General features: G+C 57.5%; 1 protein-coding gene across 1 annotated transcript in view; it reads right to left on the bottom strand.

Moving 5' to 3' along the window:
- PSTPIP1 (proline-serine-threonine phosphatase interacting protein 1) overlaps positions 1 to 22,371 on the bottom strand; it is a 41,338-nt gene that overhangs the window by 5,987 nt on the left and 12,980 nt on the right. Inside the window, exons 2-10 of the mRNA XM_032617490.1 lie at positions 14,489 to 14,589; positions 14,065 to 14,139; positions 6,490 to 6,524; positions 6,143 to 6,249; positions 3,728 to 3,790; positions 2,992 to 3,090; positions 1,997 to 2,042; positions 896 to 975; positions 180 to 278 (exon numbers count right to left, since the gene is read on the bottom strand). Of these exons, the coding sequence (XP_032473381.1) occupies positions 180 to 278; positions 896 to 975; positions 1,997 to 2,042; positions 2,992 to 3,090; positions 3,728 to 3,790; positions 6,143 to 6,249; positions 6,490 to 6,524; positions 14,065 to 14,139; positions 14,489 to 14,589 (705 nt within the window). The remainder of the gene's footprint in view (positions 1 to 179; positions 279 to 895; positions 976 to 1,996; positions 2,043 to 2,991; positions 3,091 to 3,727; positions 3,791 to 6,142; positions 6,250 to 6,489; positions 6,525 to 14,064; positions 14,140 to 14,488; positions 14,590 to 22,371) is intronic.

Here is a 22,371-nt window from a genome sequence, read left to right as displayed (position 1 = left end):
GGGGCCTGGGGCAGCGGCTCAGCACTGAGGTCGGAGACCCCTGAGGCCAGGGCTCGGACCACAGAGGACTAGGTATTTGCTGACAGGCTCAGGTGGACCTGGGTGCGCCATTGCTAGGAGGCTGCCCTCTCCTCACGCCCCCCTCCCACTCCCTACCCCTCCCTGCCCTCAGCCCCTACCTCATCATCCTTGACGCACTGCATGGAGAGCTGGTTGCAGTGCACCCACAGAGCATTGCGGAGGATGGTCAGCCGGTCAAACTCTTGCAGCTGAAAGGCCTGGGGGAGAAGCAGGGGCGGGGGGTGGGGGCTGCTGCAGGGCTGGGCCAGGCCAGGCCCCACTCAGCTCAGCTGGGGCTGACCAGCCAGACCCCTTCTGCTGAAGCCAAGCCGAAAGGAAAGACTCTTCCTGGGCATCCCCACCCCCACCTCTGTGCCAGCTCCTGAGGCTTCTGGGGAGGGAAGTTGAACTGCCTGTGGGCTTCCTGCCCCGTCCTTCCTCCAGGCGTGGGGGAGTGTAACCCTGGGGAGTGTCTTAAGAGGAGCCCTGGACCCTGAATCCTGAGGCCTGTCTCCCAGGCCCTGCTCATCAGCAGAGCCCAGGGAAGCTATGGGTTTTGTCTGAGCCTCAGTTTCGGCTTCAGCCAAAAGGGGTGAAGGATGCCTGCCTGCAAAAGGGGACCCAGAGCACAAAGCCAGGCGGTGAGCTCCCCAGGGGCAGGGACTCAGCACAGGGCCTGTGGAGTGAGTGGATGAGTGAATGAATGAAGGAATGATGCCTTTCCCGCAGCACTGCCTCTTCCCCCCCCCCCCCCCCCGTGAAGCGGCGGGAGCGGGGACGGGCGTCCCTCCCATTTCGTGGCTCGGGAGCAGCCTCCACGCCGGGAGTGTCTCACCTCACAGGTGGCCCGGTGCTCCTGCTCCCACTCGCCCCGCACCTTCTCCAGCTGCTCGATGTTCTGCCTATACACGCGCTCTGGAAGCACAGGCAGTCCTTGGGGAGGCCAGCGGCCTAGACACCCCCCACAGGCCACCCCTTTGCTCCTGCAGTGCCCCTGCCCAGAGTGCCCTCCCCCTCCTTAGAGAGACCTGCCCTGGCTGCTGGTGCTACATCTGAACGCTCCTAAGGGCCACCCACTGTGGTACTGCCCTTAGGGTGACTCTCAGCTCCCCCTGTGGTCCAGCTGCCTGGGGCTGGAGCAGAGCCTCATACACCCAAAGTCAGAATCTGGGCCTCTCACCATCCCCAGGTCCCACCGTCTCACTTTCCAGATGGGAAACAGGCTCAGAGAGGGCAGCCCTGGAGGAGGGGTGAAGGGGAGCATTGGGAGCTATCGGGCTGGGAAGCCAGCAAGCTTGGACCATGACCTCTGTGCCCCCAGCCAAGGGAGCAGCTGGGTCCTGGGAAAGGCAGTGCTAGCAGGAGGGAGAGCCTTCCCAGGGAAAGGGAGCAACGGTAAGCTCTCTGTCCTAGGAGTTGTGTCAGCAGAGATAGGGGTGTTGGGGTCTTCTGGCATCAGGAGAAGGATAGAGGAGACAGAAGCCCAGAGAAGGCTCTGATGGGTTTCAGTGTATGTAAGAGAGAGAGAGGTGTGTGCGATGAGTGGGCCTGTCTCCCTTGATTGTGGCTGTGAAAGTCCTGGGCCCTGGAGCCAGATGGCTTGCGTTCAAATACAGTTACTACCACTTATTGGCTGTGTGACCTTGGGCAAGTTAATTAACCTCTCTGTGCCACAGTTTCCTTGTCTGTTAAAAAAAAGGGGATAGTAATAATGACCACCTTGCAGGATTGTTGTGAGTGTTAGTTAAAACATGCAAAGCACCAAGAACAGTCTTGGCAAATGTGAGAAAACGAATGGTTTCGTTTTACTTGCGTAAGTATGGAAATGAGAGTGATGAGCGTGACTGTGTCCCCAGGGTGAAGGAAGTGTGCTGTGGGGGAAGGGATGTCCAAGCCACCCTACCCCCTAAGCTGAGGAGGTGGGCTAGCCACGTACCTGCCTCCATGGCTGAGTCCTTGCACTGCTTGGCTTTGTTCTGGCTCTGAAGAGACAGAGGGAAAGCAGCATTGAAGCCCCGCCCCCGGGAACCCCCCAGCCCAGCCCTTGGGCTCCGAGTTTCCCTGGGCAACCCTGAAGGGACTCTGTCACCCCCTCTCTGGCCACACAGGGGGACACTCAGGAGCCAACTGTGGGCAAGTTCTATCATTAACTCCAGCCTCACCCTACAAGGGCCCACAGCCTGGTTCCAGTAAAAAAGGAATAAAACAAAAACCTGCACTTCATGCAGGTTCATGTGAAAACTAGATGTTGAGACCTAGAGGGAGAAATGTAGACCAGGGGCCGGGCCCTGGGGCCCCACGCCCACTGCTGAACCCACTGGCTGAGGCTGGGGCTCTGTCCCTGACTTGCTGCCACCAACTCACCTGCAGGCCCCTGCCCTCTCTGGGCCTCAGCTTTCCTGTCTGTGCAATGCGCAAAATGTGTTCTTGAGCCCTGGCATCTCTGACACTCCCACCCTGGCCAAGAGGCCAGAGCAGTCAAGAGCTTGGGTTCTGGACGACCTGGGTTTGGGTCCTTTCTCTGTTTCTGCCTGGCCCTCAGACCTTGAACAAGTCACTTACCATCTCTGGGCCTGTTTCCTCTCTGTGACATGCGCCTACTGAGCCCTTCTCCAAAGGGTTGTGTGAGGGTTAGCATCTGCTCTCATTGCCCTGTGAGCTCTGGGCCTGGGCTGCAGTGGGCCTGCTCTGAGGAATGGGTCCTTGGGTGCAGCCTGGAGATGGCAAAGGGGATCAAGCTGACTGTCTATCTAGACCCTGAGATTCTAGGAAACCCATTTCACAGACAGAGGGATGATGGTTCAGAGCGAGGTGAGCAGCCAGGATATCCCAGATGCAGACCTTGCCTTGGAGTGTCTGTGGCACCCCTTCCCTCCCTCCCCACCCTGCCCCAGCCCTGTGACACCACATGGCCTCAGGGGCTCCACGCACCTTCTCCACCTGCTTCTGCTGACCGTTGGTGCTAATGCGCTCGAAGGCCTGCTCGGCGTCGTCTGCATCTCGGCACTTCTGCTCATATGTCTTCTTGGACTGGGGGGTGTGTGTGGAGGGGCGTGACTTGGGGGCCCCAGTGAGGCTCCTGAGCCCAACCTCCCTTCTCCCTGTTGGGGGCTGCGGGTGGGTTGGGGGCCTCCTCACCAGGGACAAGGATTTGGGGATCCAGAATGGAGATGGAGAAGTGAGTCTTGTTCCCAGGCCCCTTCCCAGTGGGGACAATGTAGCCCTGCCCACAGCCCCGGCCTCTTCACAGGTGTGGTCACATCAAACCGCCAGCAGGGCCCTTAAAATGCCATGCATCATCACGATGCCAGCCTCTGCACACGTGGTGGAGCTATTTTTCTCCTTACTCAGTGAACTAGGAGACACAGCTCAGGGGTCCCTTCTCCCTCCGCCCCTGGAGTCCCCAGCTGACAGCCTGGATGACCCTGTAGACCGCTGTCCGGGACTGGCTGCTTGCCCATCAGTCAGGAGCCCCCCAAGGTCAGGCCGTGGGCCAATCTGCATGGCACCCTGGGAGCGAGTGCAACACCAAGAACCCGACAGGCCACTGTGCCTGTTGCTGGATGGAGGCCTGAGGCAAGCCCTGTCCCAGGTGCCCAGTCCAGGGCTCCTGGGATCCACACCCTGACCCCTGCCACCCCTCCAGGCCTAAGACCCTTGCACTCACCTCCATGGCCTTCTTGTGGAGCAACAGCTTGCTCTTCTGGACACGGTCCATGATGGCCTCATACTGCGGGGGACATGAGGCTCTGAGCTTGGGGCCGTGGCCTCAGGACACTCCCTTAGGCCCAGAGGACGGGGTGTCCTTGGGATGAGGCCCAGCATTTCTTCCTGGCTCTGAAGCGGGTGGTGACAAGATGCCCTCCCTCTCCCGCAGCCTGCTCTTTCACAACTACTGCTCAGAACAGAAAGCTAGAGGAGCCCGGGGCATGGACACACATGGTGTGTCCTCTCCCTGCAGACCCCAGCCAGGACTTGGTCTCTAGCCCGGGAATACCCAACCTACCTACGTGCACATGTGCACACACACGCATGCTGTCCTTCACTCACAAGCCTCTGTACCCACTCAAAGCCATCATACCCCGTGTACACACGCTGGCACACACACGCACACAGAGTTACACACACACACACACACACACACACACACACAAGTAAACGTTAACAGGCCCCCACACTCCCCCTTGCATATACACAAGGCCTTCACAGAGCAACCGCAGACACCGCTCACAAGTACACATACGTACACTCTCCCGTGTCCGCCACACACAGCCATGGGCCCTGTGTACACACCCCAGACTTGGTCATGGTCACCCGCTGGTGCACACGGGGCCCCCGCACCTCCACCTCGCCTCCCAGGCTCCTTGTACAGACGGAGAGGATGGAACTCGGCCTGGACAGAGATTGGCTCTAAGGATAATGGGAAATCAAACACCTCTAGTGTTGGGGCTGGAGCCGGTTCGTGCCTGGGGTCTCAGTGGGGCCGGTGCCAGCGGGGAGACCTCGAGAAGCCACCTGGTCACACACACACACACACACACACTGAAACACATGCCCATGTTCACAGGTGTGCAGAGGTGTCCTCTCGTTCTCCTGGGTGCACACCCACGTCCATACATGCACACGTGTGCACACACACCCAGGCAGCCCTCCCCGCACACTACACCACGGCTGTCCTTCGCTTGTGGGAGCCCTGATCACACCCTGGAACTGTCCCTCTGTCCAGAACAGCTTTTTCAGACATCACAGCCCCACTGGCCACAGGAAAGCTCAAAACGGCCATCCTGGGGCCTCGCTGTCACAGTAGATGCTCTGCAAGCAAGTCCCAGCTCAGAGGGGTCGCCTGCTGCAGCTCCTTAAGGCTGGGCCAACTTCTGGGACTGGCTTGGAGGACCCATCGTCTGCTCAGGAACCCAAATTTAGAATCGTGAAAGCCTGAGGCCCCAGCTGGCCAGATGGGCAGACAGGGAGTACAGCCACACTAAATTTCTGTGGCCAGAGCTACTAATCGGAGTCAGCACCCTGCATGTGAAGACTGCAAGGGGCCTAGTTCTGGGCTGGGTCCCCCAAAGCTTGGCAGGTGGATGTAAGTGTGCCATCCCACAAGAGGGAAACAGGCACAGAGAGGGTAAGTGGCTTGGCCGGGACACCCAGTCCCAGCCTGGCCCCAGCCATGAACTGTTGCCTTCTGTCCCTTCACAGCTCAGTTGTGTGGAATTTTCCATTTTCAGTTCTTTGGACAGTTTACAATAATGCTTCCTCTCCAAGCAAGAAGTGCTCCTGTGCCCTGGCCTCTCCCACCCTGTCCAAGGCGCCACGCTCATCACTAAGGCCCTGAGAGGCTGATCATGTGTCCGTACCTGCCTTCCCAGAGGGCCACGTGCTCAGCCAGTCAGAGAGTCTCAGACTTGGGAGGGGGCCCTGGGACACAGGGGTCACCAAGCCCACCTCCCATCCAACCTCTGCAGCTTCCCTGACAAGTAGCCTCCAGCCTCTGTTTGTATACCTCCCATGATGGGGACCTCACTTCCTCTCCATGCAATCCCTCCATCTAGGGACAGCCACACCCTACAGATGGGTGAACAGTACCTTTGGATGCTGAGGTAGGCTCAGCAGCCCCCACTCCCCACAAGCTCTGTCTGTTCCCCTCAGCCTCAGGCAGCCCTGCAGAGTGGCTGCAGTGACTGACTCCCAAGTCTTCCTTTCTCCCAGGTAAACAGCCCTGATCCTTGGGCTCAGGACCAGTTTCTGGTGACTCCCCAACTTAGGTTGCCTCCTTTGGATACCCCCAAGCTGTCATGGACCCTCTATAGCCTGTTGTAGTAGGATTATCAAAAAGACCAAGGTCTTTCCCTCTTCCTGGCCTGAGACAGCGCAGGGGGAAGACCCCCAGTGGGGCTTTCAGGCCCGAGAGCTGGGCCCTGGTCCCAGTACCAGGCGTCTGTCCACAGCCCCCTCTCCTCCTTCAAATCGCCATCACCCGCAAGCCTGGGGTGCTGCCCATCGGGAGAGCCCGTCCCCTACTGCCTCCACAGCGACAACAGCCACCGCCCACTCGAGGCCCATCCCCGCGCCCCCTTACCTTCCTCCTCTGCTCCTTCTGCCTCTCACGAAACTCCTCCAGGCTCCGCAACTCCTCACGCAGGGCCAGGGCCAGCTGGATGTGGGCGCTGCCCACGTTCTCCATTTCTGGGGGTGGAGTAAGGACAGTGGTCCCCGGTGTCAGACCTGGTGGGCCCCAGCCACTCACATATTTGCCCCTGCCTGGGCCAGCCCACCCCCACCCCACAGCTCATCTCTGTCACCCCCAAGTCCTCCACCAGCCTCAACTCCCGGCCAGCATCCATCCATCCCCAACGGTGGGGGATCTGGTGTTCCCAGAAGGTCCTGTCACCCTGCAGCCTGGAGTGGGGAGCAGGTGGGACTTACGCTGCTTCAGAGAGTCAAAGGAGGCCCTCAGGGAGCTGCAAAACAGAAAGACCAGGGTCAGCAGGAGGACAGTGCCGGGGAACCTGAAGTCCTGGCTGGGCCCGGGGACTTTTATTTTGGTGGGAGGGCCCTGGCTTACTCACACACACTGACCTAGATCCCAGGGACCCTCTAGCCAGACTGTGACCATCCGCTCAGAAATCAAACCTCCCACTGTGACAGAATGCTCTTGGCTTCTGCACATCTTCAGGGCCCTGCCTCGAAGCAGGAGAGGGTGGGGTTCAGACCTGGCAGGTGACCTGAGGACATTTTGGAGGGGGCTGTGGGGGAAGAGGGGGACAAGCAGGGCAGAGGTGATGGAGGGGAGAGATGTAGGGGCCTTCGGACAGGATGAATAGGAGGTACAGGTGAGGACAGTGAGAAACTGAGGGGCTCCCAGGTCCCTGGCTAGGTGGCTGGGTAGATGGTGGTGACACCTCTGAGAGGGGCCAAGGAGGGAAAATGGGGAGTTATTTTAGGGTGCACTAAGCTTGGGGTGCCTGAGAAAACCCAGTAGGAGGAGTTAGGAGGCACCAGGTGTCCAGTCTGAAGCAGACATGCAGACACTGCCCACTCCAGAGAGGGCACCAAGGAGAAAGGAAAGGGAAGGGGCTGGCTGAGCATAGGAGGTGTGAGGGGGTTATGCCCAAGGGTAGGGTTGCCAGATGGAGCAAATAAAAATACAGGCCACCCAGTTAAGTTCAAATTTCAGATAAACAACAAATAGTTTTTGAATGTCAACATGCCCCATGTAATATTTGGAACACACTTAAATTTTAAAAATATTTGTTGTCTATCTGAAATTTAACGGGGCATTCTATATTTTATCTGGCAGTCCTGCCAGGGGGCTGTTTCCCAGAGCTACCAACGGAGTTGAGATCTGAGCAAAGATGTCGGAGCCCACTCAGGGCCCAGTCTTGTCTGCTGCTTAGAGCAGGACTGACGGTAAAGTGCCTCGCCCCAGCCCATCAGCTCTCAGGGGCAGGGGCCTCTCAGAGGAGTGAGCTCCCCCTCCTGGCAGAGGAGGGAGGTGACTTGGAATCCCAGGCTAGGAACCTGGGTAGGGGCTTCCTGCTCTGGACTCCCAGGTGCGTTAGAAGCAGACCCTGGAGCCAGACGGCCTGAGTTCAATCCAGGCTCTGCCACTGACTCTTTGTATGACCTTGGGCAAGTTACGTAGCCTCTCTGTGCCTCACTTTCCCCTTCTGTAAAATGGGGATAATAGCACAAACAGAATGGTTATGAGGATTAAATGAATGTATATGTATAAAGCACCTCTGAGCTGGTGCAAAGAAGATGCTTTACAAGGGTTGCTGTTGTGCCACCCTCCCCTGAGCCCACTACTGCACACCCTGACCTGGGGGTCCCCCAGGCCTCTTAACCTGACCTGAGCTGTAGCTCCAAAGTGCCCCACCTAAGGGCTTACTGCATGCCCCCTCTTATCAGAAACCCCCACTGGATTTGCCTTCAGGTAGGGGGTCCCCTTGAGGCAGCCCCATAGATTGGGCACCTTTCACCCCCACTCCCTGCAGCCCTGTGGGTACCAAGACTCCAAGTGCACAGAGACGGTGTGTGGAGGTTGCAGATTGGCCCTGAAGTGAGGCTTGTCTATCTCAAGGGTAAAATTCTCTGCCTGTGTTTATGGCCCCTTAACTCCCCCCTCACCAGGACGCCTGAGGAGCCACAGTCAGTGGAGGCCGATAGGGGAACTGAGGCCCGAGTGTGGCCAGGCTTGCTGGGGTCACTCACACACAGGCAGTGGCGAGGATCCAGCCTCTCTGCGGAGCAGCGCTCCCGCCCACTGGTGGCCATATGGCCACATGACACCCAGTGAGACAGCCCTGCCCGCCCGCCTGCATTTCCCCTCAATCCTTGCAAGGCAGGCTTCACAGGGGGGGCTCCCTCCTCCCATGGGGACAGTTAGGGAAACTGAGGCCATGGAGGAGCAGCAGACCAGCAGCAGCAGCATCACCTGGGAGTTTGTTAGAAACGCAGATTTCAGGCTCCACCCCAGTCCTCCTGAAACGGAAGCTTGGAAGAGGGGCCCAGCACACTGTGTTTTAACAAATCTCCAGGTGCTGCTGATGTACGTTCAAATGCTGGCCTAAATTATGTAATCCTCACACCTCTGCCAGGCAGGGAGGGTACCATCATTATCCGCATTTTACGGATGAGAAAAACAAGGGTCAGAGAGGTAAAGAAACCGACCATGGCCACACAAGTGGAGAGAGCTGGAGCCTTCTGCTTCTTACCAGAGGAAGGAAGGGGTGATTGCCATGGTGACCCCACCTGCCCTGGCGGGGGGTGGAGAGGTCAGGACTCTTTGACAGAACTGACACCTTGCCAGCAGTTACACCTCCTTCTCACACACTCATCTCCTGCCTCAGTCTCCCCGTCCATGGTTAGAGCCTCTCTAGGTCCAGTATGGCCACTTCTCCATGCCCCATCATGACCCACAGCATGACCACACCCTGCCCAGACCCCTCCCACAGGCTGGGGCTTGCACACCCACTGCTCGGTCCTCACCTCCTTTTAGACTTCACGTCTCACAGACACTTCAAACTCAGAGTGTCCGAAACTGGACTCATCGCCCTACAAACCTGCTCCTCCTGCAGGGCTCCCTTCTCAGCAAAGGCACCACTGTCTACCAGGTTATGCACACCAGAAACTTACGAGCCGCCCTTGACTCCACCCTCCTCCCCCTCTGTTACCTTCTTTTTCACTTCCCAAATCTCCTATGTGTCCACCTCTCACTGCCACCACCCCGAGCCCCTGCCCCATCACCTCCAACCCTCCAGCTTCACTTCTCACCTGTTATCCCTGTTCTTTGGCCACCTACCAGTTCCTTCTATATGCCATGTTCCTTCTTGCGCAGGGCCTTTGCACATGCTAATGCCCTATGTGCAGCATCTTTGCCTGGCTTCCTCTTCTGTCCCTTCGGAGCACTTGTTCCTATTGTCATCTTGGGTTGATACCTTGAGTGTCTGTCACAGCACTGAACTGTGAGGCCACTGAACAGCGGCAATGCCTGGTTCTCCTCCCCATTGTCCCTAGGATTACAGACCAGAGCGATAACTTCCAAGGCCTTTCTCAACTCCAAACCACTCAGGGAAACCATGACCCAGATTTCCCAGAGCTCTCCTCTACCGTGTCTCCATCACATGTCAAGGATGGGGACCCCTGGCAAGCCTCTGACCTCTGTTATCAGTCACCAGTGTCCTCGTGTGTAACTCATCCCATTGCCCCTTTCAACCCTGCTCTCAGGACACTCAGCCTGGAATTCTGTTCCAAACAGTCTGAATTTCCAGTGTAAATGTCTCCTTCTGTACTTCTGTACCACCATGGGACACGCATCATCTCGTGGTCCCTGCTTTGCCATCCCACCCCCTGCGCACCAGCCAGCCAGGAGGCCCCTGCCTCCCAGCTCACAGGAGATGGGCCTCTTGCTCCCCTTGCTGGAGGCTGGGCCTGAGTGAGCTGACCCCAGAGGAGCCCTGATGGGAACAGGGCCCGCCTCTCTCCCTCCAATATCCTCAGTGATACCTTCATGCTCTGAGCTCAGAGGAAGAGAGATCATGAAAAAAATCCCTCTCTTTTGACAGGAAAACACAGCGTTTTAGGCTGTGACAAGTGGGGGTGAAGCAGGGACGAGAGGGTGTGAGGACTCAGGTGGGGGCCGTCCTTGCTCGCGGCTACTGTGAAGGGGCTCGCAGGAAGCTGCCCCCAGCCCTGCCTCAATTCCCCTTTATTTCCTGAACCCCTGCCCCATGCAGCTTCTGCAGCTTGTGACACTCGGCACCCTACGTGGCGCAGGATGAACAAGAGGTGGGGGGAGGTGACAGCTTTCTGGGGGAGGTGGTATTTCAGCTAGACCTCGCAGGGGAGAAATGAGGGCAACAGCCAGAGCAAAGGCCCCAAGGTTGGAAGGAGAGTCAAGGTGAACTTTCTGTAAGGGCTGGATGTGTGGTTTAGATGTTATGGGTAAGCCCCCTGCACCCACCTAGTGCTTCTTTAAGATGCATTTGAAAGGGCTTGTGGGGATCCCTCGAGTTGGGGACCAGGTCTTATTTGTGTGTCCTCCATTGCCACTGCCCAGCAGATGCTTGCTGAGTCAATGTGTGAAGGAGGAGAATGCTAAAAATCACTTGAAGGTGGGAGTAACCTTGTTTTAATATATGTGGCTGAGTCTCCGGCCTTCTGACCAGTCTGAGGTCAGGGGATGACACAGAAATGCTCTATTTCAGGCAGCAGGGGTGGGGAGGCTGGCCTGCTTCACCCTCTCAGCTCTCGCTGGGCTATTTCTGGGGTCACTTCACCCCTTGGCTTTTGTCCTCCTCGTTCACCGCATCCAGCCTATGCACCCCCAGCCCTCCGCCCACCCTCCCAGGGGCTGAGAATAAGCATCGCACGGGACACAGGGGCCTTGGCCATGGGGAGGCAGAGGGCTCCCCCTGACCAGGAGACAGGCCCTGCAGGATGAGCTACCAGTCCCCACATGGAGTGGCCAGGCCAGCTTTGCCAGGTGCCAACCCCATAAGTCTCCACGGCGACAAGGAAGCGACCCATGTTGTCATGGTTGCCACTCACCCTACCCAGAAAGAGCCCTCCCTCCACGTTGGTGTGGGATGGGGCAACCTGGTCTAAGTCAAGACCCTGACAGGCAGGCAAGGCCAGAGTGTCTGGGAGAGCTTCCTGGAGGAGGTGGGGCATGAGAGGGCCCTTGGAGTGATGTTCTGATGCAAAGGACTGGGGACGAGAGTGAAGTTACCCTCAATGTGCTAGACCCCGGCTTCAGAACAGTGAGGCCCTTTATTTTAAAAATTCTGAATCCCTCCCAACTCAGCCTAGGGCACGGCACATAGTAGGTGCTCCAAACATGCTTGGCTGGATGATGGATGCTTGGCCCACGGTTAAAGAAAGGAATGACTTAATGGTGTCACCAACCCTAGTACATGCCTTGTGGATCAACAGCAATAATTGTGAAGTACCTACTGTGCATAGTCTGGGAGCTGCAAGGGGCACAGCCCTACGGGAAGCAGCAGGTGAGCCGGGATGGTCTGCCTCCTGCCTCCTGACTCTCTGGTTCTGAACGTGCCCTGAGCTTTGCAACCTCCAGCCTTTGTCCGTGCCGGTCCTCTGTCAGGAAAGTGCCTTCCCTTCCTCTCCACCTCTCCCAGGAGGTGCCCTCTGCTCTGCCCTGCTCCTCTGGCCACCCCAGCTCGATGGGGAACTCGGGGCAATGCTGGTATGCATGCACTGCTCCCAGCCTGCTCTGGAACCCGTGTGGCTGTGCAGCGGTGCCCCTGTGGGTTTTGTTCCTGCCTCTCCTTCCACTGGTTAGGCTGAGCCTTAGGGCCTGGCCCTCCCAGCCCAGGCACCAGCTCCTCCTTGGTAGGCAGCAAGGTGGACCCTGACTCTCCTCCCTTCCCTGGCCTGGGGCCCCACCCTGGTGCTCCCACCTTGGATGGAAGCTGTGTCTCTAAGGATAGGGCCAGGGCCAGGGAGGGGCTGGGCCTCAGAGGAAATGGTCTGGGCTGGCCAGGCAGGCTCCTTAGCGTTAAACTAAACCGGGTGACCCCAATTTATCTTACTTATAGAGGGGCCCATGAGATCGTAAAGACCCCTGCTGTTTATTGAGCATCGCTGTGGCTTGGCGCTCTCTGCTTGACATTGTGACTGTCCAGAGCAACTCTTGGGAGTGATTGTCCCCTTTCACAGCTGAGGACCCAGGGCTCAGAGAGGGGGAGTGACCATCCCAGGGTCACACAGCATATAGGGTAGGGCAGACCTTGACCCACTCGGCCTCCTATAACCACGCAGGGAATCAGTGCTGCCCACAGCCTCGCCCTGGCCACTTCTGTGCACCTCTCCACCCTTCCCACTGCTCACCTGGCTCCACTCCCACTTTATTCTCTTCATTGGTGGCTTCTCCTTCCCTATTTTAAGTCCCCTGTGACTCACAGCCCCCTGAGTGTGCTTCACGCAGTCCATCTCCAGCCTGACCTCCCACCGTGACCCTGCCTGGAGCACTTCCCCCAGGAGGTCTCCTCTCTTGTTGGGAAAGTTCTCCTTTTCCAGCAGGCCTGGGAGGGCAGGAGGTGGGCAGGGACTCCCCCTGGGTCACGCTCCCTTGATTCCACCCCCTGCCTGGAAGACAAAGAAGGTCCCCACAGACTTCCATTCGTTCCTCACCATGTCCTGAGCCCTCCTCTGCACTGGTATTCAACCTCGGCCCTGCCATCTTTATCTGCTCGACAGCCCACCGGAGTGGACAGATGAGAACCCAATTCAGAGAGGTTAAGTGACTTGCTCCCAGTCACACAGCTCACAAAGGTCAAGTGGGGACTGGGGCTCCTGCGTTCGTACTCCTGAAGCTGCCGTTCACACTCTGTGGTCCAGCACAGGACCCTTGGGCCTTGAGCATTCAACTCCCCTGGCTCACACCACTCTTCAACCTTCCTCTAGCCCTCCCTAAGTTTTCCCCGACTCCAGGTTGGAAGCAGGGACCAGCCAGGGTTGCCTATGTCTTTAGGAGACTTAAAGCGTGTTGTTTATTCAGACACTCAAACAAGGGGACCCGGTTCTGGGCTTTGCAGCTGACGGGGTCCAGGGCCACTTTCCTTGGGCAGAGTCAGACGCTCACAGGCCTGACCCCTGTGGGAGCAGGGGCAGGGGGCAGGGGTTGCTATGGCAGCCGTAGGCTGAGTGAGGTCTTGCGGCTCTGGGGTAGGAGGAGAAGGACTCATCAGAGCCCTACCAGGACTTGGAGTCCAGGGTCCTGTCTGCCCCTCAGTCTGGCTCGGTCCTCATGCAGTAGGGAGAGTCCACACGTCCCGAGGCAGCCCCTCCACTCCACTGTTAGAAAGTTCTCCTTAGCTGCCCTCAAATCATCATTCTGTCTCCATCTGCGTCCCCGCCTGACAGTCCGCACACAGAGGCCCAGGCCCCAGGGCCAGAGAGGCCCAGCGGCTTCACAGCAGCAAGTGCCCTTACTACCTTCCCTCCCAGCCAGGCCTGAGCCAGCCCTGGACTCACATATTCCTCTGAGGAAGGTTGTACTGTCATCTGCTCACCGATGAGGAAATGGAGGCACAGAGTGTCAGTGACCCCCCCCCACCAAGGTCCCAGGGCTAACGGGTGAGGAACTGGCACCCCCACCTGTGGCCACACAGTCCCTCCTGGAAGCCTGAGCCGATGCTGCGGGGTCTCGGGCAGCCAGTGGGGTCCTGTCACCTCCCCTCAGGGCTCTCAGGACTTAGATGGAGGCCGCCCAGAGGGTGCGGGCTGTGTGCAGGCACCTGAGGACAGATGACCTCACCCCCTGCCCAGGGCCTCCTTGGTGCTCAGACTGCTGGCTTTCTTCCCACACACAGAACCTGACCTCACTCAGAATGCCTGACTCCCAAGAGAGATGCCCTCCAGGCACCCTGCCCTGGGAGCCATCCAGACCCTCCCCGGCCCTCCCCAGTCCACCCCACACGGGGAGGCCCTAAACCCTGTGGAAAGTGCCTGGCGAAGCAGGAGGGGCCCTCTTACTTGATCTCTGTCTGGCCGCCTGCCTTCCGGGCGATCTGCACCAGGTCCTTCCCATACCGTTCCTCTGCCTGGGCCCTGCAATGACAACCCATGGGCGCGGCGTCTCCTCCACTTCCGCCGCCCGCGGCTCAGAGTCCGCCGGCGGTGGCAGGAGGACCTGACGGTCCACCCGCTCAGCCTCTGGGGGTCAGCTGGCCGGCGGGCTCCTCCTTGAGAAGGATAAGCCTCCAGCCCTTCGTCTAAATCAGTGTTGGCTAAATTCAAGGACATCTGGAGGAACATTAGATTATTTGCCCATTTGGGGGAGGCCCAGGCCGGGACAAACAGGAGAGTCGCGCTCCTGACTTCTTACAGCGGGGCGTGGGGTGGGGCGCAGCCAGGATGGGGGCTCGGCCACTTCCCAGGGGCTGGGGGAGGGGCTCACCTCTGCCTCAGCAGCTCCTCCACGTCCTTGCAGGTCCTCCTGCCGTCCAGCAGCCGCTGCAGCAGCACCTCGTAGCCCGTGTGGGCCGTGAAGTCCCTGCACTGGAGCACAGGACAGAGGGACGTGTGAGGGCCGTAGCCGGGCTGCGTGGGTCGGGGGAATGCAGACTGCAGCCTGGCGAGGACCCTGCTGACCTCCTCCAGCCTGGCCTCCCCGTCTGCCCTAGCCAAAAACGAGCTCTTGGGACTCAGGACCTGGCTTTGAGACAGGCTGGGACCTGGGCCCCTTTGCTGCAGTGCTGCAGTGCTGGCACCTGGACACACCTCTCCTCAAGCTACAAAATACAAAGAAATTATGTGGGACTAAAAATAACGGCGTGCATGTGCATTTGGGGCAAATTCTGGACCAAAAGATACAAAAGACCAAGAAAACCTCAACTGCCACTTCTGAAGAGCCGGGGGAGCAAAAGCTCCTTGCACACAATACCAGCTAAGGGGTGGGCAAACCACCTAAGCTACCCCTCCAGCCCGACCCCTGGACACACCCCTACCCTCACCCCGTATAAAGAACAGTTCTCCCCCCTTGAGCGAGCGGGCAAACAAGGGAACGTGTTGTTTGTTCTCGCTCCCCGGTGCTGCGGCAGGGGCCCCAATAAAACCTTGCCTGAATTTCTTGTCTGGCCTCTGATCAATTTCTATTTATTAAGGAAGCCAAGAACGCTGGTTGGTAACAGCTTCACACAGGCACACAGTAGGTCCCCCATCTGTGGAGGTACCAGGTGTAGGTGAGCCCCTTGTGGATCAGAGCTCACAGTCAGGACACAGCAACTCTAATCTAAGACAGCCATGGGAAGGGTCCCAACCAAGGCTCCCTGATGACAGCCTTTATGGGGTGCCCCACACTGCTCACTCCTGTCACCTTCTCAATTACCCTCTTATCTCAGGGGTCCAAGTAAGAAAACTGAGGCACAGATGGGTGAAGTGTACCCAGGGTGACACAGATTGAAAGCAGCAGGTGTGGCATTGAACCCAGGCTGTCTTATTCGGGTCCGTGCCCTTCACCCCCCTGCACTCTACAGCCTCTGCAGAGACAAGAGCAACTTCTGTTCCCTGATCATCCACTGTGTACCGGATGCCATGCCGGGCTCCTGCACCCATCTGCTGAGGTGGGCCTTGAGGGTCAGGGCTAGGGCACATCCTAGCACACACTTAGGACACACCTAGTAGCCCAGGACACCCAGCACTCCCTAGGTCCGCCTCTTAGCCGGGATGGTGGGGAGAGGGCCATCTTGGAGAATTCACAGGACACAGCTGCCTCTCTGCCAGCCGTCCTGCTGTTGATCTGACTCTCACCCCTGGAGTGGGTTCTGAGCTGCTGGTGTAGGAAGCTGGGGGCGGGAGGTAGTACTTGAGGAGAGGGTGTTTTTCTTCAAGGTCTAAGGAGAATCAGACGTGGTAGAGAAGGGCAGAGATGCCACAGATTGCTCCAGATGGCCCCGTGCCAGGCCCAGCCCACCTTCAGCAAACTCAGAATAATGGAATCTGCAGGCCTGTAGGATGGTTAGGATCCCAAGCTCACACCCTCCTCCTTAAGCAGCACTAGAAATTCCTGAGACCCAGGTTCAGCTGCCCACTGGGTGACAAGCAGCGGGCCTGGGCCTTGGCTGACTACTCAGAACCCCAGCAGGAGGGAGTCAACCCCCCAACTCCTGCAGGCCTGTCCACCACAATGTCCAGGCTAGTGTGCACCAGGCTTCCATGGGCCACTTGCCTACTAACCAGGCAGCAGACCACGGCTTCCTGCCCCTCAGCCTCTGTCCTCCCTCCGGACCCCCAGGACTAAAGCCTGTGGCAGCCAGCGAGGAAAATGGATCTGCCCTCCCCCCTAAGGGGGTCACTCTGAGCTGGACACCAGTATTCAGGGCCAAATTCCATAGACCACCAGAACTGGGAAGCATCTTGTCCAGTGCCCCTCAGTCCTTGGGGAAACTGAGGCCCAGAGAAGGGAAGGACCTGCCTGAGGTCCTACTGGCGGAGGCAGGACAAGGATTTGGACTTGCAGGGCACCTGCTGTTACTCCCCGATGCCTCTGGGAGGGGGGCCTGAGCAGGGAGACGCTGACCAAGCCCAGCCCTGCAGCGGACACTCTGCTCTTCCCTCCCAGCCCCATGCCCAGTTCCCACTCCCCAGGGAAACCCCACTGTCCTTCCTGAGACCCCCAGAGTGGAAAGAGAAGCAAAAGCAAACCTACATTGGCCATTCTGGAGGAGGTAGCAGGCAGAGGGGTCCTGCAGACTGGGTCCTCAGGAGCTCAAGTCCCCAAAGCACTCCAGGCTTGAGAGTCTGGTCCAGCCCCTGCTCAGAGTGCGCTGGTGCCGGCAGGGGCTTTGGCCAAGTGAGCCACCGTCACAAGTGACTAGATTGTTCCAAGGAAGTGCCTGAGTCCCTGGGGCCTGCTCCCTGCCAGCCTGTACCCCTCCTCCACCCCACCACTGCCTCTCCCTCCAGGGCTTCTGACTCATGGTTCAGAGCTGGGCACAGCTGGGCTCAGGAAGCTGCTGAGCAAATGAACTAACCAATCATTCAATCAGTTAATCAATCAGTCCTGCAGGCTTACTGTTTAAGGCCCAGCACCAGAGTCACCTCCTCCAGGGGGCGCATCCTGGCCTTTCCTCCCTGCACCTACCCAGCTCCATCCTCTAGGCATCCAGGGCTCCCTTTCAGGGCCCTTGCTGACAGGCTCAGGCTGCCATTTCCACAGTGCAGAAGCTACTAGAAGGCAGGGCCTCCCATCTCCTTCTGTCTACCTGCAGCCTCTGTCACCTGAGACCTGCCTGTGGCCTTGCTCTCTGTGAAATTGCTATTTATTGAGTCCACTTACCACACACCATACCAAGAATATCACAGCTGTTTTCTTATTGAAAACACCACACACCCAGGGAGGTAAGGATGGTGATAAGGAGGAAAAGAGGGGAAGTGACTGCCCAAGTCCCTCAGCTGGTAAAGATCAGAATCTGGGATGTGAACCCAGGTCAGCTTGTCCCCAAACTCACATACCGACATCAGTCATTCAGTAGACAGTCCAGCAGCTCTTTTACATTTTGAAACATCAAAAAATGATTAAAGGGGCTTCCCTGGTGGCCCAGTGGTTGAGAGTCCGCCTGCCAATGCAGGGGACACGGGTTCGTGCCCTGGTACGGGAAGATCCCACATGCCACGGAGCGGCTGGGCCCGTGAGCCATGGCCGCTGAGCCTGCGCGTCCGGAGCCTGTGCTCCGCAACGGGAGAGGCCACAACAGTAAGAGGCCCGCGTAGCGCAAAAAAAAAAAAAAACTTTTGAAAATGATTTCCCAAATTCTCTCTGCTTCAAACCAAAGCTGTGTTTCGGTCTGTCATTCAGTTACCATGGATTCACAGAGGCCAGCTCTGTGCCAGGCTGGGTCAGAGGAACGCTGCCCTGGAGAAGGGCCGTGCCGGCTCTGCAGATAAGCTGCTGAGAGCCGGCAAGCAGCCAGAGGCCCCGCCCTCACCATGTGGCACTAGGGCGATCCACCCCAGGGGAGGGTGCCAGGTGGCAGGCAGGTGCGGTCCCCTCTTTTGGGAGACCTCCCTCAAGCCAGATATGGGACCCCAGGCCTTGCCACCCTCACTGTGTGGCCATTCTGGACCTCCTTTTCCCCATAGAGGGGTCAGATCGGGGCTGCAGGAGGAGGTGCTCAGGACAGCTCTGGCAGGAGGAAGCATGGTCCTACCTCAGCCTGAAGGCAGCATGTGGGAGGCCTGGGTGCTGGGTTGTGCTCAGGGACAGCCCACCTGCTCCCTTCTCTGGGTGGCTCTGGCTGTGAGCCACTGTCCAGGCCCACCAGCTGACCCCGGCCCTGCCATGCCCCCACTGGGTGGGTAGAGAGCTAGCCTTTGTACACACTGCCACTTCCTCCTTTTTATACCCGTACAATTCTTGGTGGCTGCATGGGCTAGGCCACAGAGACCAGGGTGCCAAGCAAGCCACTTCCCTTCTTGGGACCTGGTTTCCTCATGGAGGAAGTGAGGGCAGAGGCCAACCTCTCCTAGCCCTGACAGCCCACCCTCTAGGGCACAGCCCTATCAGGGCAGATTGGCCGCCCAGTCAGGGAGGGGGCCCGGGCCTGGCCTGAGAGATTGGACAGAGTTCAGCAGACCAGATACAGGTTCACACCCCACCCTGTGGTCCTGGTCATTCTCAGCCTCTACTTCCCTCCCTGTAAAGAGAAGCCTAATTGTTCCCACCACCTAGGTTTGATCTGAGAAGCCAGTGAAATAATGTACACAGGTGAGAATAGTAAAAGCAAGGTCCAAGGTTGCCCTGAGCCAGGATTACCCCCATCTTACAGATGAGAAAAATGGAACCCAGAAAGGTTACCTAATCTGCTCAGGGGCCCTGAAGGGCACAGCAGGGATTTGAACCCAGCTCCCCCAGACCAGATCTTGGTTCATTCCCTCACCTCTCTGCAAAGCCCCAGGCTCAGGGGCTGTTCAGCAAGTGGTAGCTCCCCATATGCCCTACCCTGTCCCTGCCTGCCTCTCACCACGCCTCCCCGCCCCCCCACCAGATAGAACCCAGATGTGCCAGGCTGGAAAAAACAAGTTATCTCCCTACCACACACCCTCCCCCACCAGAGGGTCCATTTAAAAGGCTGCAGAAGCCTTTTCAAATGTTCCCTTATGTGGAATTCCAGAATATAAAGTCCCTCAGAGGACAGCTAAACCTCTAACCTTAGAGGGAGAGGCCTGGGTTTTGGTACCAGGTCTGATCTGCCAGGAAGAAGCTGGGTAGTCTTAGTAAAGTCCCTTGCCTTCTCTGGGGCCTCCTGACTGTGAAACAGGTTTAGGGACAGGAAGTGGCCTTTAATTGCCCTTCCAGTAGGGAGGCTGCTGTCTGTCTGCTGGCTTTTGGAAGCCATGGCAACCATGGCTGCATCTTACCTAGAGAAGTCTGAAGCCCGGGGTGGGCTGGAGCTGCCTGAGGGGAGTGAGGCCTGGGGAGGGAGCAGTTGGGAACTGGCACCATGTGTTTCCTGGGAACCAAGTGGAGGCCGGGAAGGTGGCTGGGAAGAGCTGCCGGTAGTAAGCGAGGGAAGAGTCCCCGAAAGAAGCTGCCTGGAGTGGACGGTGGGGAGCAGCTGGGAGGGGTCAGACATGGACAGCTGCAGGGGACAGAGCCCGCCGAGGCAGCCAGGAGAGGAAGAGCTGACCTGTGTGCGTTTGCTACCCGCCGCACCAGCTACAGCAGCACCAGGGAAATAAGGGGTGAAGTACCCCTTTAGAGCTTCCAAGCCCGCGCCCCACGCCATCTGTGGAGACACAGAAGCAGCAGGCAGTGGAGGTGGCAGAACACGGCGAGTGCAGAGACGGACCCGTTCTCTGTCCCCCGGCATCGGCTTCCAATCACAGGCCAAGTGGGGAGACTGGGAAACTCTCAAGTGAACAAGAGTGAGATTTTGATATGTGGTGGAACTGGAGGGAGTTAGACCTGAAAAGGACTAGAAACGCTCTAACACGTGCCCAGGGTAGAGGAAGGGAGAGCTACCAGTGGCTTTGGAAGGTGGAAGGAAAAACATTAAGTTTCCTGCTTGCACCCTAACCAAGTTCAGAAACCTTCTGTAAAATGCTAGCCATGCTTGTCAAAAACCTTTCTAATAACTGATGTGCTCTTGGGTTGCTAGGCGCTCTCTCTCTATATATATATATGTATATATTTTTTTTTTTTTTTTTTTTTTTTTGACTGCTCTGCACGGCATGCAGAACTTCCCCAATTGAACCCACACCCCCTGCAGTGGAAGCGTGGAATCTTAACCACTGGACCACCAGGGTAGCCCTATATATTTTTTCTAACATTTTTCTTTCTTTCTTTTTTTAAAAAAATCACCTTTTACTAGTGAAGAGGAGACAGAACAGGGAGACTGGACTTACTCCCTTCATCTCAGGAAGCCCCAGAAGCCAAGGGCTGCGATTTTGAACACGGTTACAGGCCTCATGGTGCCCAGGCTGCTTTGCCCTCTCCTTTTACCGCAGTTTAACAGTTCTCTGCGGCCAAGGTGCCTACCATGGCTGGTTTATTAACAACTAGTCCACTGTTGCTTGTCTGCTGTGGGCTGAGAAACCAAACCACTGGGATTGTCAGCACACCTGAGGTAGTAAGCACTGAACTCTGGAGAAGGCAGCCCCCTGGAGGCAGAATGTGGGTCTGTTTGCCCACTGGGTCCTGGTGCCCTGGTCTGCACGGCAACACTCAGCAAATACACTGGACAACGGCTGAGGAAGCGTCTGAGGGAGGCCCTCGAGCTGACGTGGGTTTATGACAGCTCCTGAGCTGCCCCATGGAGAACACCAGACCATTTGTTTGCAATTCAATGACTCGTTATCCAGCACCTTTAAAGAAGCCAGACAGACTTGTCCCCTCTACTTTGTACAATGTATTATTATCCCTGTTGTACAGATAAGGAAACTGAGGCTCAGAGAGGATAAGCCAATGAATAGCAACTGGGCTCTTTCCACTGCCTCACAGCTGGTACCCCGCATCTCCACCATTATTGGCTGCTAAACTGAGGAAAAGCAAAGGACCAGACACCCATGTATGGCTTGGTTGGATGGATGGATGGATGGATGGATGGATGGATGAATGGATGGATCAGAGACTTAAGTGAGCAAGCCGGTTTCTTACCCAGAGTACCCCAGGAGGAGGGTTGGGTAAAGAGAAGTTCCCTAGTCTCAGCCCTTGAGGAGCCATTGGGGAATGTGGTCATTTGCAGAGCTTTGTGGGGCCATCAGGAGCAGAGGGCGTGTCCGTGGTTGGTGCCCCCAGAGAGGCCAACTCCAAGAGCCCAGGTGGCCCCAAATGTGCAATACAGGTGAGCCGCTCTGATGCATGGAGAATGCCCCATCGCCGGCTCTATGATCAGGTTAGGGATTCCGCAGAGAGGACTCGAGCCTCAGGTGATGTGCTGGACTAGGTGTTCTGGGTCTAGGTGTCCCCTGACTCAAAGACTGGAGGGGTCCATTCATAAGCAGACAAATAGGGGGGTGATTTACAGCTTTTCTAAGATGGCCCAGGATAGGTGGCAAAGGGAGAGAGCCAAGAAAGCTTCCTTTTAAGGAACAAAAGCACATTGAGTGTGGTTAGATGAGCTACTCTGGGTTCAGCTGGGTTGACAGGGGCTTGGGATTAGAAATGAGTTTCCAGAGGGCTCTAGCTCTCCACTGAGCCCCAGTCTGAGGCCTGCCCTGGGCCTTAGAGGGCCCCTTACTCAAGCAACCCTGCTGGATGGGCCCCTGAGACATCCAGGCCCTTGACCTGGGGCTCAGCTGGGCCCCAAGATTTGGGGAATCTGGAGGCGGGGTGCTGATGGTTACCTGCGGCCTTCAGGGGGCCCCGTTGGAGCCCTGTGAATGTTCAGGAGCTCTCAGGAATCCCACGGAGCCGGGTGTGGGGGCCAGGGGAACAACACAAGCAACAGAAGGGGACCAACTGTGCATACCTGGGGCCTCTTATCTCAGTAATACCGACCCGGGGAGAATGCAAGGATGAGAGAGGTTATGTAACTTGTCCAGGCTCAAACAGCAATTGTGTGGGTGTGTGTGGCTTCCGACTTTGTTCTTTTAAATAGGCCTCTTCCAGTGTGAAGCAGGAAGGGCCTCCTCTACTGCACTGCCCTCCCCCATTCTGTGATGTACTTCTCACTTCCCCTCTGCTCTTAAAAGCCCAGCTCGATCCCCCACTTCTCTCTCCTGCTTTATGAAACCAAAACGTGTAGTAGTTAGCACAAGAGGTGGGGCAGGGAGTGAACACGAGTTGGGGCAGAGGCCTGGAGGTGGGGATGAGCCTCTCGGGTTTAGGAGACCGGAAGC

This window comes from Phocoena sinus, chromosome 2 (assembly GCF_008692025.1).
Source record: "Phocoena sinus isolate mPhoSin1 chromosome 2, mPhoSin1.pri, whole genome shotgun sequence".
NCBI classification, from domain to species: Eukaryota; Metazoa; Chordata; class Mammalia; order Artiodactyla; family Phocoenidae; genus Phocoena; species Phocoena sinus.
This window is presented reverse-complemented; position numbering and strand designations above follow the sequence as displayed.